This window comes from Mobula hypostoma, chromosome 5, assembly GCF_963921235.1.
Source record: "Mobula hypostoma chromosome 5, sMobHyp1.1, whole genome shotgun sequence".
Classification (NCBI taxonomy): Eukaryota; Metazoa; Chordata; class Chondrichthyes; order Myliobatiformes; family Myliobatidae; genus Mobula; species Mobula hypostoma.
The window spans coordinates 74,920,283-74,937,440 of record NC_086101.1 but is presented as its reverse complement, the minus strand read 5'-3'; the positions used below and the strand labels follow the sequence as shown (position 1 = coordinate 74,937,440).

The window sequence follows — 17,158 nt, the reverse complement described above, 5'->3', positions numbered from 1 at the left end:
AAATATTCATAATGAGTTATATGTATGTAACACCCTGGTTAAGATTTCTGTTGCTATGCTGTAGGTGTTTCATTTTAGCAGTTTTCCGCGAAAGCAGTGTGTCCTGCTGGTACAAAGTCTTGGTTTCGGCTAAAATTAAGAAGCTGTGCTGTTCAACTTAGCAATGCGCTGTTAGACAAGGTTCTAGAGAAGGAGGGGCGGAGAGAGATTTGTGACAGACAGTAGTCTTGTTTGGGGTATTTTGGTGGGAGTTATGGGGTGGGACAAAAGGGAGGATGCCACAGAATGTCACTGGAAGGAGAGACCCACTGCAAGAAGTGCTTTGTGCAAATGAATGGCTCCAAGGAGGAAGGGCCAATATGAGAGGGGGGGAGGGGGAGAGAGAGAGAGAGAGCGAGAGAGAGAGAGAGAGAGAGAGAGAGAGAGAGAGAGAGAGAGAGAGAGAGAGAGAGAGAGAGAGAGAGAGAGATGGCCTTCAAGGAAAGTTCAAAGATGTGGTGGGTGTTTTCATGCAGACCGCGGGCCCAGCACGTGAGTAAGAGATAAACTCCTGAACACCCAGTTTTGGAAGAGATGAGTTCCAATGCTTATGTGCATATTGGATTGGTTTAACTGTAATGTTCCCATTTCTTTTCTTTTTCCTAACAACTGTTTGATAAAGCTGAAATTAGTAAATATACCTTCTTTATAAATTTATGTGGTGTACAATCTGTTATTTCTTGCCAACCGATATGGGCAAGAATGGGCATTATTTACGCAGCATTTACTCAAATCAAGTTTTCTTTAATCGGAAGATCACGACGTACCTGTTTGGTTGAATCTCAATTCATACCGACCCTAAACATATATTGTTCATGAAAGGTGGCTTTCTCACCACTGGGTCATGTGGCTGTTAGCAGAAGTAGCTATCAAGCCAAGTTTGCATATGAGCCCAGTAAGGGGTGTTTACGTATATGGATACATGAACTGCATATGTCATCGTGCTATCACATGACAATGTGTGTACCTCGCTGAACGTAAACATGAAGTTAGGCTCACATTTCAGACTCCTGTGTCTTCCTTTGGATCAGTTTAATATTCTGAAGTTACAAAACATAACATAAACTCTCCATGAGAATTCTACGTTTTTTTTTAATGTAGACACTCTGCATTACTCTCCTGTCCAAGATGATCAGAAAATGAACACACAGACAGATACAGAGGAAAATATCGGATCCATAGTTAATTAGAGGTACATTACAAGTACAACACACATTTAATTTCCTTTTTTCATAGGATTTACAACCTGATATGTACAATGCACATCTTCTTTCATTGTCTAATAGGTTTGCAGTCTGATACTGTAAATGTATGGCTTGCTCTTCCGATCCAATGGTTTTGCAATCTGCTACTGCAGGCCATGGGTTCAGTTTACTCCGTTTCAATGGGGTTACAGTCCACAATCATACAATACACTTCCACCACTCTTCGTCTTTATAGCCTTACCCTGCACAATAGACATTCACAGTTCTTCATTTCAGTGGGTTTACAGCCTCTCTCACTATCTCTCATACAATTTCATTGCTGGTCACAATTTGGGAACAATTTAAGAAAAAGTACTAATGGTAATTTTAATGACAACGAGACAAAACACAAACTCACCACTTTTTGCTTCTGTTTGGCTGCAAAGGAAAAGGAACATTTTTAAGAATAAATGGATCATCGGATCTAAATTCAATTGCAAATTTTAATGTGAATAGCAACATCTCCTATAAATCTCTCTCATTAAAAAATATCTACAGTACAGCAATTGACCCTCATTGCTCTGATTGCATGCATATTTTATAACTAATATAGATATATGCTATTTCTTTTTGGCAAATACAAAATATAAAAATATAAATATAACAGAGATGCAATATCACACTAATAAAAACAGGAACTGCAGTAAAGAGTTAACATTTCATGTCAAGACCCTTAATCGCAAATCTTCATCTGAATCAGAATCAGAATCAGGTTTAATATCACCAGCGTATGTTGTGAAATTTGTTGTCTTTGCGGGAGCAGTCTAATGGAATACATAATAGTAGAGAAAAACCCATGAATTACTGTAAATATATATGTAATAGTTAAATTTAAAAAGTAATGCAAGAATAAAAATAAAAAAGTAGTGACGTAGTATTCATGGGTTCAATGTCCATTCAGAAATTGGATGGCAGAGGGAAAGAAGCTGTTTCTGTACGAAGTGTCATTGGTGTAAAAAAAATTAACTGCTTCCCTTTCCAAAGGATTTCCTGAAGTGTTTAGTGTTTCCTGCATCTCATGTTCTAGTTTTAGATTTCTGGCTTCTGCATTACTTTGATTTTCAAATACTAGAGCAATTGTTTGAATTAGTTGGGGTCAACATTAATTTTAGACTCAATTTGAATTCGCGCATGTTCAATAAACTGAGAAGCAACCATAATTCTGTAAAAGAGAAAAAACTGTGTTTTGTTATACAGTACTTAGAGTTCAGAAAACGTTGGTGAAGAACTTGAGTTTTAACTCAGAGTTCACACTTTCTGAACTCCTTAATATTTTACTTACATTGTTATGCAATGCATAGTCATCAGGTATAATCCCCACAAAGCTAAAGTCAGTTCAGCAATTGCAAGTCGAATACTCCAGCTGTGATTAAATAGCAAGAACAAATTCACCTGAAGAAGGGGAGGGAGAGCGCCACGTACCAGACACCATATCACCGAGGCTGGATGAAGAGTTCCCGCTGGACTTCCTAATAATAAAATAATAAATAATTATTAAGAGAAGACGGGATAACATTGAAAACTGTTATTTGTTATCATCACCCTAAATATTGCCTCAAAGTACAGGGGATTCCAGTTAATTGGGACACATCGGGACCAGTACATTTTGGCCCAATTAAGCGGCTGACCCATTTAGCTGTTGTTTGGTGGAAATAATGACTAAGGTATAAATAGACAAACTGAGTAATAAATTATGTATTTAAATTAAATTCAGAACAAATTAGAACACTACCAATAGTATTACAGTTCTATAAAACTGTGTATTAGTTCCTAATTGACAGAATAATTCATCTAGTGTACACAATGAACAAAATCAGCGTGGACACCGTGCAGATAATAGACTGCCTTCAAATAATGCTATCCACAATTGCATCCTCAAATCTTCATTTTCATTGTAAAATTCGAGATGATTATTGATACCTTGAAATTCTTCGTAGTTCATAACTTGTTGAAGTTTCTGGCATCTCCAAGTCCGAATGCTTGAAACCACAGTGAGCAAAACTGTTCTGAATTGCCTTACTGCTTATTTCATGCTAACTATCAGTGACAAAAATCATTGCCTTTTGAACTGATGCTATTTAAAAATTGTTCACTGTAAGCAGGGTGTGGTGACTAATGGCTACACAGGTTCACACGACTGACACTAGTTGGAATGTACTTGGCAACATTCTCCTATCCCAATTAAGTGCCAAGGTGTCCCAAATAAATGAAGAGAATCCTGACGATTTTCTCAATTAGCCTTTGCTCTTTAAGAGTTGCCCCAAATAAACAGCTGCCTAAGTTTACCGATGGCCAAATTAACCAGATTCCACTGTACTTCCAATTTTTCCACGACTTTGTTAAAAAAAAATTAGCAAAATGTGACAATTTACAACCAAAAGCTGAATCATTTATAAGATCTACAGTGTTAGCTCTCTTTCTATTAACACTGATGATGTGGATTACCTGCAGCATTTTCTATATTAATAAACATAAAATCACAGATTGGAATCGGAATCAGAATCAGAATTAGAATTAGATTTATTGTCACTGACGTGAGTCGTGAAAGTTGTTGTTTTGTGGCAGCAGCACAGTACAATACATAAAAATTACTATATATTACAGGAAGAAATATATAAAAATAAATAATGCAGAAGAGACCAAAATAGCGAAGTTGTTCATGAACTGTTCTGATATCTGATGGTCGAGGGGAGGAAGCTGTTTGTGAATTGTGTCTTCTTCAGGCTCCTGTACCTCCTCCCACCCCTCTGGTGGTAATGAGAAGAAGACATGTCCCAGATGGTACAGATGCTTAAGGACGACTGGCGCCTTCTTGAGGAACGGCCTTTTGAAGATGTCTGCAACGCCGGGTAGGCTAGTATCCATGCTGGAGCTGGCTGAGTTTCCATCCCTCTGCAGGTTTTTTTTGATCTTGTTGCATATTCCAATACCAGGTGGTGATGCAATCGGTCAGAGTGTTCTCCATGGTACGCATGTAGAAATTTCTTACAATCTATGGTGACAGAACAATCTCGCCAAACTCCTAACGAGGTACAGCTGTTAGAGTGCGTTCTTCGTGATTGCATAAAGATGTTAGGCCTGGGATAGATGTCGACACTCAGGAATTTGATCTGATTTTCCTAAAATAGTGTAAATCAATCAAAAAAAAAATCCGACTGGAAACGTAATCCATTAAGAACAGAATATATTCAGGCTATAGTTGGTCCAAAACCCCTTCAGGTGTTTTGTTTGTTCATTCATGGGTTGTCATTGGTAATACTGACCCAAGTGCTAACCTAAAAAAGTCTGTTAGGACATGATCACATTATTGGGTCTGGAGTGGTTTGGGGACCAGACCAGGTAAGGGGATATCTCTCAATGATAACTCATAGTTTTATTGTTATTATTACTTAGATGAACTATAATTCCAGATTTATTTAACAAATTCTCAAAGTGGCATAGTGGGAGAGCCTACTTTCGGAATGATCCAATTGTAACCTTCTCGAAAATAAGAGAGGGGGGTCGCTAAATACAAACGCAAGTATCAAGTATCAATTGGATTCATGTCCTATTGAAGTCAATGGAACTGAATGTATGGAGGTTGAGTATAATCACTGGCTGATGTATCAGTTTAGCTCTGGCAGTCTAAGATGAACTTCACCCTCAAGCATGTTCACTAAAAGTCTGTAGGTTCCTTTCCAATATTTTTATTAATTTCTACATAGAACATAGAAGAATACAGAGTACAAGGAAGTATATATAAAGGTAAAAAAAAACTACCAATTACATTATATCTATTCATAATAACAATCTCATTACCTCGTTTTCATGTAAGTTAATCAAAGTTATATTGAAGTATACTAATTTATTACAACAAAAGAATCTAACCCCTACCAAGACTGAAGCTGTTTATTAAGGAGAAAAAAAGGTAAAATACCTTCTCGTATAATAAAAATTAATAATAGCCAACATCTAAATTTAAACAACAAATTAAGGGTTTTGAAAGTTTTGAAAATAATTCAGAAAGTGTCCCTACAATGTTTGAAAGTCTTGATGAGATTCAGAAATTGAACAACTAATCTTCTCTAAATCTAAGCATGACATAATGTCGCATAACCATTGAGCATGAGTAGGAGGAGAAACATTTTTCCATTTAAACAAAAGCACCCTCCTAGCTATAAAAGAGCTAAAGGCCAAAATATGTAAATCAAATGTCTTCAGCTTGATATCTTGTCCTGCAACAATACCAAATAGGGCCGTCAGAGGATTAGGCTTAAAATTGACTTTAAAAAGTAAAGAAAAAGTTTGAAAACTTCCTTCTAGTATTTTTCAAGACATGGACAAGTGCAAAACATATGAATTAATGAAGCTTCTCCATTATTACATCTGTCACAGTAGGGAGATATATCCAAATGAAAAACGAGACAGCTTATCTTTAATCATATGGACTCGATGTACCACCTTAAATTGTATGAGGGAATGGCGAGCACATAGCGATGAAGTATTAACCAGTTAAAAAATTTCATTCCAAGTTTCCTCAGATATTGATGTCTGTAAATCTTGTTCCCAGCGATTCTTAATTTTGCCTAAAGGACAAAATTCCTCGTCTCCAGTAACATACCCTAAATATTAGATATTAAACCACTATGAAAAGGTGTCAAATTAAAAATTATGTCTAGTAAGTACTTATCTGAGCTTATAGGTAATGTGTATAATTGAGATATTAGGAAGTCTCTGATTTGTAGATATCTAAAAAAGTGAGTTTTGGGTAAGCTATATTTAGCTGACAATTGCTCAAATGATAAAAGATATCCTCCAACAAACAGATCCCAAAAACATTTAATACCCAAACTGTCCCATTCTTTAAAAACTAAATCGGTCATGGAGGGTTTAAAAAAAATAGAATAAATGGGACTAGAAGGGGAAAATCTCAATAAACCAAAATGTTTTCTAAATTGTATCCAGATCCTCAGAGTATGTTTAACTATAAAATTATCAGTTAGTTTACTTACAAATAAAGAAAGTGAGGATCGAAGAAGAGAAATAATAGAAAATTTATTAACAGAGTTAGCTTCTAATAAACCTATACTGGACAGTCTGCACAATTAAAATAATATGGCCAAAACGTAAGATATCGTATATTAACTGCCCAGTAATAAAACCTAAATTTAGGTAAGGCTAAACTTCCAGACTTTTTAGGTTTTTAAAGATGAACTTTATCTAAATGAGGACATTTATTTTTTCCATATATAGGAGGGTAAAATAGATCCAAGAGAGTCAAAAAAGTATTTAGGAATAAAAACGGGTAAAGCATGAAAAAGATATATAAATTTAGGTAGAATATTCATTTTAATAGAATTAATTCATCCAATCAACGATTTTGAAAGAGGTGACCAATTTAATAATATCTTTTTTACATGGTTCAATAAAGTAAGGAATTTTTCTTTAAGCAGGTGTTTGTAATTCTTAGTGATTGTTATGCCCAAATAAGTAAGTTGATTCCTCACAATTTTAAAGGGGAGATTAGTATTAGTTGATACCAAATTATTTAAAGGAAATAATTCACTCTTATGCAGGTTCAATTTATATCCTGAAAACTGGCTAAAACGGGAGGGTAAAGAAAGTACGCGAGGTAACGAGCTCTCAACATTAGAGATAGAAAGCAATATATCATAAGCATAAAGCGAGATTTTGTGGTGATACCTCTCCTTAAAGTACCACAGATATCATTAGGTTCTCAAAAAGCAATGGCAAGGGGATCTAAAGCTAGGTCAAAAAGCAAAGGACTCAACAGACAGCCTTGTCTAGTTCCGCGGTGAAGCTTAAATGGTTTGGAATTTTGAAAATTAGTAAGAACCCGAGCAGAAGGAGATAAATAAAGTAAATTAATCCATTGAATAAAATCTGGTCCAAAATTAAATTTTTCTGAGGTTTTAAATAAATAATTCCATTCAACCCGATCGAAGGCCTTCTCAGCATCTAAGGATATCACACATTCCGATATCTCCTGAGAAGAAGAGTAAGTATTATTTAATGTAAGGGGTTTCTTCTTTTATCTTATTGCTAAGAATAATAAAATGGCTTCTTTGTTATGTTAAAAATAAAATGGCTTCTCTGTGATGTTAACTGCTGAGACAGTGGTTCTCTCTCTAGCAGCTTGTTTGGGTTATAATTACTGATAAAGAGAATTGTATTCATTTGTTAACCAATTGGGATAGATGTTATTCTTTCTTGTGTGTCTGTGAGCTATTGTTTTCGCGGGCTTTGGGGCAAAAGGCGCGATAGGGACAGAGAGAGGAGACGTGATGCTGTAAGCTGGACAAGGGAACAGACACTGAGCGGGAGTCCAAGGCCCAGGGTCTTCGGTGAGGAGAGGAGATGAGGACAGACTCGTGTGGAGTATCTGGTCGAGAACCGTGGTTGGTCCCAGGCAGCTGGTCGAGGAGGCCGGAGGTGATCGAATGGTGGAAAGAGGACTCCGTTAATTGAGCTCCAACTGTTGTGCACGAAGTGGTTGAACTCTGATAAGTTTGGCACCTTTTACTTTCCGTTTGTATTGTATCGCTATTAATTACATAGTTCCAGTAAGATCTATAAATTTTATTCTGTAAATTGCATATGGCATACTGGCATACTGTCTGTTATTTGGCGGGGTGGGGTACGTCACACAGCATCTACACAAACTTGATTACCCAGTTTGGTGGGGCCGAAGGCTGCTACCCCTAGACGAAAGCGAGCTGAGCGAACCTGAGGCTTACCGGGGGCTACATTAATACACAGTGTATATTAAAATGGAAATGTCGGTTTTAATAAATCCAGTCTGATCATCAGAAATAATAGAAGGCAAAATATTTTCAATCCTACGAGCCAGAACTTTAGAAAGAATTTTAGTATCAACATTGAGTAATGAAATTGGCCCATATGAAGAGCATTCAGTTGGATCCTTGTTCTTTTTTAGGATAAGCGAAATAGAAGTTTCATAAAAAGATTGAGGCAAATTACCCAATTTGAAATAATCCAAAAAGACTAAGTGTAACTGCGGTATAATTAATGAAGAAAAGGCCTTATAAAATTCTCCAGAAAATCTATCCGGACCCGGAGCTTTCCCTAAGTGTAATGAACCTATAGCCTTGGCGATTTCCTCATAAGAAATGGGTTGATCCATCTGTTTGCAATTATCTGCAGAAAGTGCAGGGATATTTAATTATTCTAGAAAATTATTCATTACAGTATTATTTTTAGGGGAATCAGAACTATAAAGTTTAGAATAGAATTCTCTAAAGGTATCATTTATTTCAGAGTAATCGGTTGTCCTATCACCATTAGTTTTGAAAATTTCTTTAAATTGTCATTTAACTACAGAAGTTTTTAATTGGTTGGCCAATACTTTGCCTGATTTATCTCCATGAATGTAAAATTCAGTTTTATCTTTAAGAAGTTGAGTTTCAATTGGATATGTTAACAGAAAATCATATTTAGTTTTAACTTCAACACATCTTTTATATAAAACAGGATCTGGAGCTATAGCATATTTTTAATCTAATTGGTTCAATTGATTGGCTAATTCAATTCTTTCTTTATTAGGTTTATTCTTAACACTCGTAGTATAAGAAATAATTCATCCTCTAATATAGGCCTTGAAAGTATCCCATACAATAAGGTTAGAAGTCTCTTCCTTTTTATTCTCTTCAAAAAACAAAATAATATGCTTCACTAGAAATTTTAAAAATTCCTTATCAGATAACAAAGTTGTATTAAAACGCCAAAATCGGTTGGTTTGAAGAAGATCAGGGAGTTTTAAAGATAGAAATATAGGAGCATGATCTGAAACAGCAATCTCTTTATATGCACAAGAACAAACTAATGAAATCATTTGACTATCGATAAAAATAATCAATCCTGGAATATGTATGATGAACATAGAAAAGAAACAAGTACTCCCTACCTAAAGGATGTAAAAAACGCCAAACATCAACTATACCACACTTCAATAAAAAGGATTGAATAAACAAAGCTGATTTATTACGAGATGCTGGTTTAGAAAATGATTGGTCTAAAATTGAGTTTAACCAACAGTTAAAATCTCCTCCCATCACCAAAGGATAAATATTCAGATCTTGTAAAAACAAAAAAAAAGTGTTCAAAGAATCCTGGGTCATCTACATTTGGGGCATACACATTGGCAAATACTATTAATTTATTATCTAGTTTTCCTGAAACTATAACAAAACGTCCATTAGTATCAGACACTTCTTTATGTTGGACAAAGGGAAGTGTATTATCTATAAGAATCGAAACTCCTCTAGATTTGGCCTGAAAAGAAGAATGAAAACAAAGTCCATTCCAACGGCTAAAAAAACGTAGGTTATCACATTTGCGTGTGTGAGTTTCTTGTAAAAAAATAATAGGGACTTTAAATTTCTTAATATTAGCAAAAATCTTATTACATTTAACAGGGTGATTTAACTCTTTCACGTTAAAACTGAGTAAATTAATAGTTTGGTACATTTTTAATATTATTTAAAGGAAGGGTTAAAATGTAATGGTAACCAAGCATCAAGTTGGCTATAAATTCGAAAACAGCTTCTGGGAAAAAAAAAGCTATATCCCTGCCAACCTCCCAAAGAAAGAAAACCGACCAATAGAAAGTCGGCATCTATGAACTACGGACATCACCCCCCCAAAAAAAACCTGGTGATCACTCCAATTAGTTTCAAGGTTATTTATATTCCAACGTAGACTAAACAATACCCAAACAAGAGATTCAATTCTTGTATATCAAAAATACAGTATTAAAAATCTGAAAAGAAATTAGTTACAAAGGTTTACCAAAAGTAAAAGATACAATTATTCATACAGATAGACATTAAAAATTAATCTTATATCTTCATGAAAAAAACCAGACCAAGCCGTTAACCTTCAAATTTAAAAAATCTTTGTGCTTCAGCATTCAAGTAAAACCAATCGGGGGATTCATCTTTAATGAGATTCTCAGTCAAACCGGGTAACCAAGGGATGGGCTAAAACTTTTATTAAAAAAATTCCAACAGAGCTTGTTTAAACTTAGCACATTCCTGCATAACCTCAAGCGAATAATCTTTGAGAATCTTAATATTCCACCCTATAACCAATCCTGCCCCTTTGATGGGATTTGCAAACTAAAAGTTTCTCATTTAATCTTGTGTCTTCAGGTAAGGAGAAACTAAACAGTTAGCCTTCGGATTTTAAAAACTTCTGTGTTTCAACAGTTGAGTGGAACCATTTGAAAGAACCGTTTTTAAGTGTGATTCTGAGTCGGGCTGCGTAGCGGAGGGAAGGCTTGAAACCCATGTTAAAAAGCTCGGACATAACTTCTTTGAACTTAACACATTCCTGCATAACCTCAGGCGGATAATCTTCAACAATTCTAAACTTGCGACCATTATAGTCAATCGTGCCTTTTCAACGAGATTCGCGAATTAAGAGTTCCTTTGTTTTAAATTCCTGAAAACAGATTATTACTGATCTTGGTCTCTGACCATTAGAAGGTGTAAACGCAGGAGATCTGTGAACTCAATTGATCAAAGGCACAGACGTCAAAATCTCCGGAAATAATTCTTGCAAAAAGTTTGCAAAAACTCCATAGAATGGTTACTTTCGATTAATTCTTCAAGACCCAAAACCCGGAGGTTGTTCCTTCTACTTTCTAGGTCAATAGTCTTCTGTCTTAACTTTTTGTTGGATTTCAATTGCTTTTCACAAAGCTTCTGCAATTCATCCACTTCTGTTTCCAGAGCCAACAAATTTCCCTCATTATTTTTAATACGTTTATCGTGTTCACTAAGAGTTTATTGAATAGAGTCCAGTTTACCATCTATTTATTTGAATTCAGTGCTGAATTGTTGAAACTTCTCAGAGGCTTCTCGTGTATGACTTTGCAGCAATTCCATAATAGAATTCAAAGGGGCAGGAAAATCATCCTTTTTAGTACCTCTAGTACTCCTTCCAGCCCAGCCATAATGAAAGAATATCACACTTAAAAAAGAAGTTTCAAGACAGGTTGGAAATAGTAAGATAATTAGAGTTAGAACAATGGCAGATTGCTGTTACTCCATCAGCCACCACCAGGAAATCTCAAACATCTGTAGATTGATGTTCAGTTATTTTTTTCAATTTGCTTCTGTCGTTCACGCCAACAATTTACTGCATACACAGTTTATACCAGCTACAACTTGGGCTCAACTTCTGAAATTTGGTTCCATTGAAGCCAAATGGAAATATAACACCATGGAACCATAAGACACAGGAGCAGGATTAGCCCATTGAATCTGCTCCACAATTCTATCATTACTGATTTATTACCCCCCTCAACCCCACTCTGCTGCATTTTCCTCATAACCTTTGATGCCCTGGCTAATCAAGAACCTATCAAATTCCATTTAAAACATATCCAATGACCTGGCCTTCACAGCCATTGGTGACAATGAATTCCACAGATTCACCACACTCTGGCTAAAGATATTCTTCCTCATCTCTGTTCTAAAAGCATACCTCTCTATTCTGAGGCTGTGCCCTCTGGTCCTAGATTCACTCACTATTGGAAACATCCTCTCCACCTCCACTCTATCTAGGTTTTTCAACATTCGATAGGTTTCAATGAGACCTCCCCCCGACCCATTCTTTCAAACTCCAGCGAGCACAGAGCCATTAAGTGCTCTTTGTACATTGACCCTTTTATTTCCCAGATCATTCTCATAAACCTCTTCTGGACACTCTCCAATGTCAACACATCCTTTCTCAGATAAGGAGCCCAAAACTGTTCACCATATTTTAGGTGCATTTGACCAATGCCTTATAAAGTTTCAGTATTACATCTTTGCTTTTATATTCTAGTCCTCTCAAAATGAATGCTAACACTGCATTTGCCTTCCTAACTATCAAGTCAACCTGCAAGTTAACCTTTAGGGAATCTTGTACCTTTTCAACTCTGATCTTTAATTATTTTCCCCATTTAGAAAATAGTCTATACCTTTATTCTTTCTATCAATATTTTGGAAGAGTATCTTTATAACAAGTAAAGGACAAGACAAATTTCTACTCCATGGTTGCTTTTCACGAACTCGATATCTCCAGGAGTGGCCTGGAAGATGTGCACCTTTGGGGAGCAGCACTGAGGACGACCCGATTGCTCACCGGAGTCGCTGAGTGAGGTGTCGTGGGAGATCGGAATATTGAGGCAGTGGGTGTGGCTCTCGAAGGTCTCTGCACTCGAGCGATTGCTCTCTCTCTCTCTCTCTCTCTCTCTCTCGATGGTGACGGAGAGAGTGTTGTGCCAATTCTCAACCGGGGGGACCTCAAAATAAAGTGACACTGCAGACTGTAACATCGCAACAGCGAGCTGTTGGCTTCCCCTCTTGCTGTGGGAGGAGTGATACCTTTCACTCCCTTGTTAGCGAGAGACAGAGAGAGAGCGCCTGTGGGATGTTGAACTATTGGGATGATCGGTGGCTTTTGATGGACTCTGGATCATGGTCTCAGGGAGCTTTGCTATTGCTTCCATGGTGGGTGGTGTGAAGGGGAGATTGATGCTTTCAGCTGGAACAAGTAGGGGGAGGGTTGTATGTGTGAGAGGGGAAGGGGGATGATTGTGTGTAAGGGGGGGAGGGGGAGAGTTGTGTGTGGGATGGAAGAAGGGGGGCTTTGGGATTCTAATGTTTTTCTGTCATTCATTCTTTAGTGTTGTCTGTTTTGTGGATCTCTGTGAGAGTAAGGATTTCAGGTTGTGTACTGTATACATTCCCTGATATTAAATGAAACCATTGAACCATTGATTTTAAACCACAATTATATCTTTTGGCCCACCTGGTGTTGGATGCACCATAAGTGTTAAATATATATTCAAAGAAATGAAGTAATGGAAATCAATCCAAATTTTACCTCAGTTTTTTTTTCAGTCTTATAGGAGAAAAGCAATCACATCATGTTGACTTACAAATAGTTGAGCCTTGCCTGCCTGCTGGGGCTAACCAAATGAGGAAGAAACACTCAGAAAAAAAAGGAATCTAAGCCAGAATTCAAAGCAGTAATTCACTGGAACTGCAAACATGGTGTAGGAACACCTTCCTGAATTTTGGTAGGTAAGAAACACAAATCAGAAAGACATTTTTGAGTTTTAGTGATCTAATTATTATTTAGGGATTCAGGGCTCAGAGCCTCAAAGTCCTCATGATTCACTTATTGTTTGAAAAGCATGATGAATTTCAAAGTGAAGTTTCTTAATCTTCTTATGCAATTCCTCATCCAAGCAATTCTGCTCCTTTGATTGGGTACATTGGTTGGAGAAAAAGGAGTCATTTGGTGTCAGCTGTGCCTTTGAGGCACTTCCACTTCTCATCTATTCAGCTCTTGCACATCCTGTGGCACTTTCTGGCTCATCAGATGGATGTAAACACAATCCCACAGAATTGATTGACTGAATTCCTGCCTCAGCAAGGACCTGGTCCCATTGCAATTTGCCTTTTGCCACAATAGGCCAATGGCAGATGCAATCTCAATGGCTCGCCACACGGCTTCAGACCACCTGGACAACACAAACACCTACGTCAGGCTGCTGTTCATCGACAACAGCTCAGCATTTAATACCATCATTCCCACAATCCTGATTGAGAAGTTGCAGAACCTGGACCTCTGTACCTCCCTCTGCAACTGGATCCTCAGCTTCCTAACTGGAAGGCCACAGTCTGTGCAGATTGGTGATAACATATCCTCCCCGCTGATGATCAACACTGGCGCACCTCAGGGGTGTGTGCTTAGCCCACTGCTCTACTCTCTGTATACGCATGACTGTGTGGCTGGGCATAGCTCAAATATCATATATAAACTTGCTGTCGATACAACCATTGTTGGTAGAATCTCAGGTGGTGACGAGAGGGCGTATAGGACTGAGATATGCCAACTCGTAGAGTGGTGCCACAGCAACAACCTGGGACTCGACGTCAGTAAGACGAAAGAGCTGATTGTGGACTTCAGGAAGGGTAAGACGACGGAACATATACCAATCCTCATAGAAGGATCAGAAGTGGAGAGAGTGAGCAGCTTCAAATTCCTGGGTGTCAAGATCTCTGAGGATCTAACCTGGTCCCAACATATCAATGTAGTTATAAAGAAGGCAACATAGTGACTATACTTTATTAGGAGTTTGAAGAGATTTGACATGTCAACAAATACACTCAAAAACTTCTATAGTTGTACCATGGAGAGCATTCTGACAGGCTGAACACTGTCTGGTATGGAGGGGCTACTGCACAGGACCGAAAGAAGCTGCAGAAGGTTGTAAATCTAGTCAGCTCCATCTTGGGTACTAGCCTACAAAGTACCTAAGACATCTTCAACGAGCGGTGTCTCAGAAAGGTAGCATCCATTATTAAGGACCTCCAGAACCTAGGGCACACCCTTTCTCACTGTTACCATTAGGTAGGAGGTACAGAAGCCTGAAGGCACACACTCAATGATTCAGGAACAGCTTTTTCCCCTCTGCCATCCGATTCCTCAATGGACATTGAATCTTTGGACACTACCTCACTTTTTTTTTAATATACATTATTTCTGTTTTTGCATATTTTTAAAAATCTATTCTATAAACATAATTGATTTACTTATTTAGTTATTATTATTATTTTATTTATTGTTTTTCTCTCTGCTAGATTATGTATTGCATTGAACTGCTGCTGCTAAGCTAACAAATTTCACGTCACATGCTGGTGATAATAGACCTGATTCTGATTCTGATTTGAGGAAGGATAGGGCAGTTATCCTCCGGTTGTAAAAGCTTGTGTGAATAAATTGGCTGTTACACAAATGCTTCCCCATAGCACAGCTCAATTTCACAGGATAATAGAGATCTTCGTCATAATGGTTTAAAAAAAGCCACCCACATCGCTGAAATTAATTCCCTTCAAATATACTTCATTGGCAGTAATGCAGACTAGATTGACTTACTATAAAAATGCAACCAATTTATATATCCCCAGAAATAGGCACAATATATGAGTCACACGCCACATATGGAATTATATTTTTGGTGGATCCTGGATGCCATACAACATAGACACCAAAACACTGCCAATTTTTCTTTTTACATGGATATTTATAAAAAAAAATCTTTTGAAAACCATAAGATCTAAGGGCAGAATTAGGCCATTCAGCCTACCAATTCTGTTAGAAGTTAAAACATAGAGCAGAACAACACACTACAGTTCATTCAGCCCATGATATTGTGCTGACCTACATAAACCTATTCCACACTCAATCAGATAGCCGGCTGACTATCTAAGAGTGTCTTACAAGTCCCTATTGTATCAGCATCAATTACCACTCCCAGCACCTACTACTCTCTGTGTGAAAAACCTACCTCCAACATCTCCTCTGAACTATCCTTCACTCACTCACCTTAAACGTGCTTCAGACTCTAACTGCTTGCTGCTGCATTACACAAAATGTTTCCTGTGAACCTTTTGTCAATTGTTTTGATAACATATAGTGCACAGTACATTATATAATCATTACATCATTATCTAATACATACAGCACAGAAACAAGCCCTTCAGCCCATCTAATCCATGCTGAACTATTATTCAGCCTAGTCCTATCGACCTGGAAGCTTGTTCCACAGTCCCAGCACCCTCTGAGTGAAGACATTCCCACTCATGTTCACCTTAAACTTTTCAACCTTTCACCCTTAACCCATGACCTTTAGTTGTAGTCCCATCCAACCTCAGTGGAAAAAGCCTGCTTGCATTCACTCTATATCCCTCATAATTTTGATTTGTATTCCTCTACAAATATCCCCACAATCTTCTATGTTCTAGGGAGTAAAATCCTTGCCTATTTAACCTTTCCCTATAACTCAGGTCCTCAAGTCCTGTCAATACCTGTATACTTGTAAATTTTCTCTCCACTCTTTCAATCTTACTGATATCTTTCCTGTAGGTGAGTGACCAAAATTACACACAATACACCAAATAGGCCTCACCAACATCTTATACAACTTTAACATAACACTCCAACTCCTGTACTCAATACTTTTATTTATGAAGACAAATGTGCCAAAATCTCTTTTTATGGCCTTGTCTACTTGTGACACCATTTTCAAGGAATTATGGGTCTGTATTCCCTGATCCCTCTGTTCTACTGCACTCTGCAGTGCCCTTCCGCTCAAGGTGTAAGTCCTGCTCTGGTTTGTCCTGAAGAGGTGCAACACTTGATTGCATTAAATTCCATGTGCCATTTTTCAGCCCATTTCTCCAGCTAGCCCAGATCCCACTGCAAGCTTTAACATCTTCCTCACTGTCCACACCATCCACCAGCCCCCCACGCCCCCAATCTTGGCGTCACATGCAAGTTCGCTGGTCCAGTTTAACGAGATTCTTTATATAGATGACAAACAACAACAAACCCAACGCAAAGGCATGAGCTAAAGCTGTTGGGAATGGTGAGGGTGGAGTGCCGCAGGAGGGGTGTGAGACAGTGGCAGAGAAGGAGTGTCGGGGTGGGGATGGTGAGGGTGCAGACACACCCAGCCCTGAGACACCAGGCAAGGTCATTTGATTCCAAACAATTGGTTTATTGATCATTACAGAATGTTTCTTTGGTGTTTCCCACTGCCTCCCTCTCCCTTCCCCTTTTCCCAGCTATGATTTCCCTCTCCCTGCCTCCTTCCCACTCTTAGTCCGCAATAGAGACCCATATCAGAATCAGGTTTATCATCACTCATCTATGTCATGAATTTTTTATTTTTTACAGTGCAATACATAATATTACTACAGTACTGTGCAAACCTCTTAAGCATCCTAGCTACTGTATATATTTACGTCAAAGACATTAGCTTAGTACTATATATACACTAAATAGATACACTG

General features: G+C 37.7%; 1 protein-coding gene across 3 annotated transcripts in view; it reads right to left on the bottom strand.

Moving 5' to 3' along the window:
- The window catches only part of cacnb4a (calcium channel, voltage-dependent, beta 4a subunit), a 311,056-nt gene that overhangs the window by 83,434 nt on the left and 210,464 nt on the right, over positions 1–17,158 (bottom strand). For 2 of the 3 annotated variants that reach the window (XM_063048561.1, XM_063048564.1), the window contains exons 5-6: positions 2,676–2,752; positions 1,642–1,661 (exon numbers count right to left, since the gene is read on the bottom strand). In XM_063048561.1, the coding sequence (XP_062904631.1) occupies positions 1,642–1,661; positions 2,676–2,752 (97 nt within the window). The remainder of the gene's footprint in view (positions 1–1,641; positions 1,662–2,675; positions 2,753–17,158) is intronic. The other variant, XM_063048563.1, reaches the window with a different exon arrangement.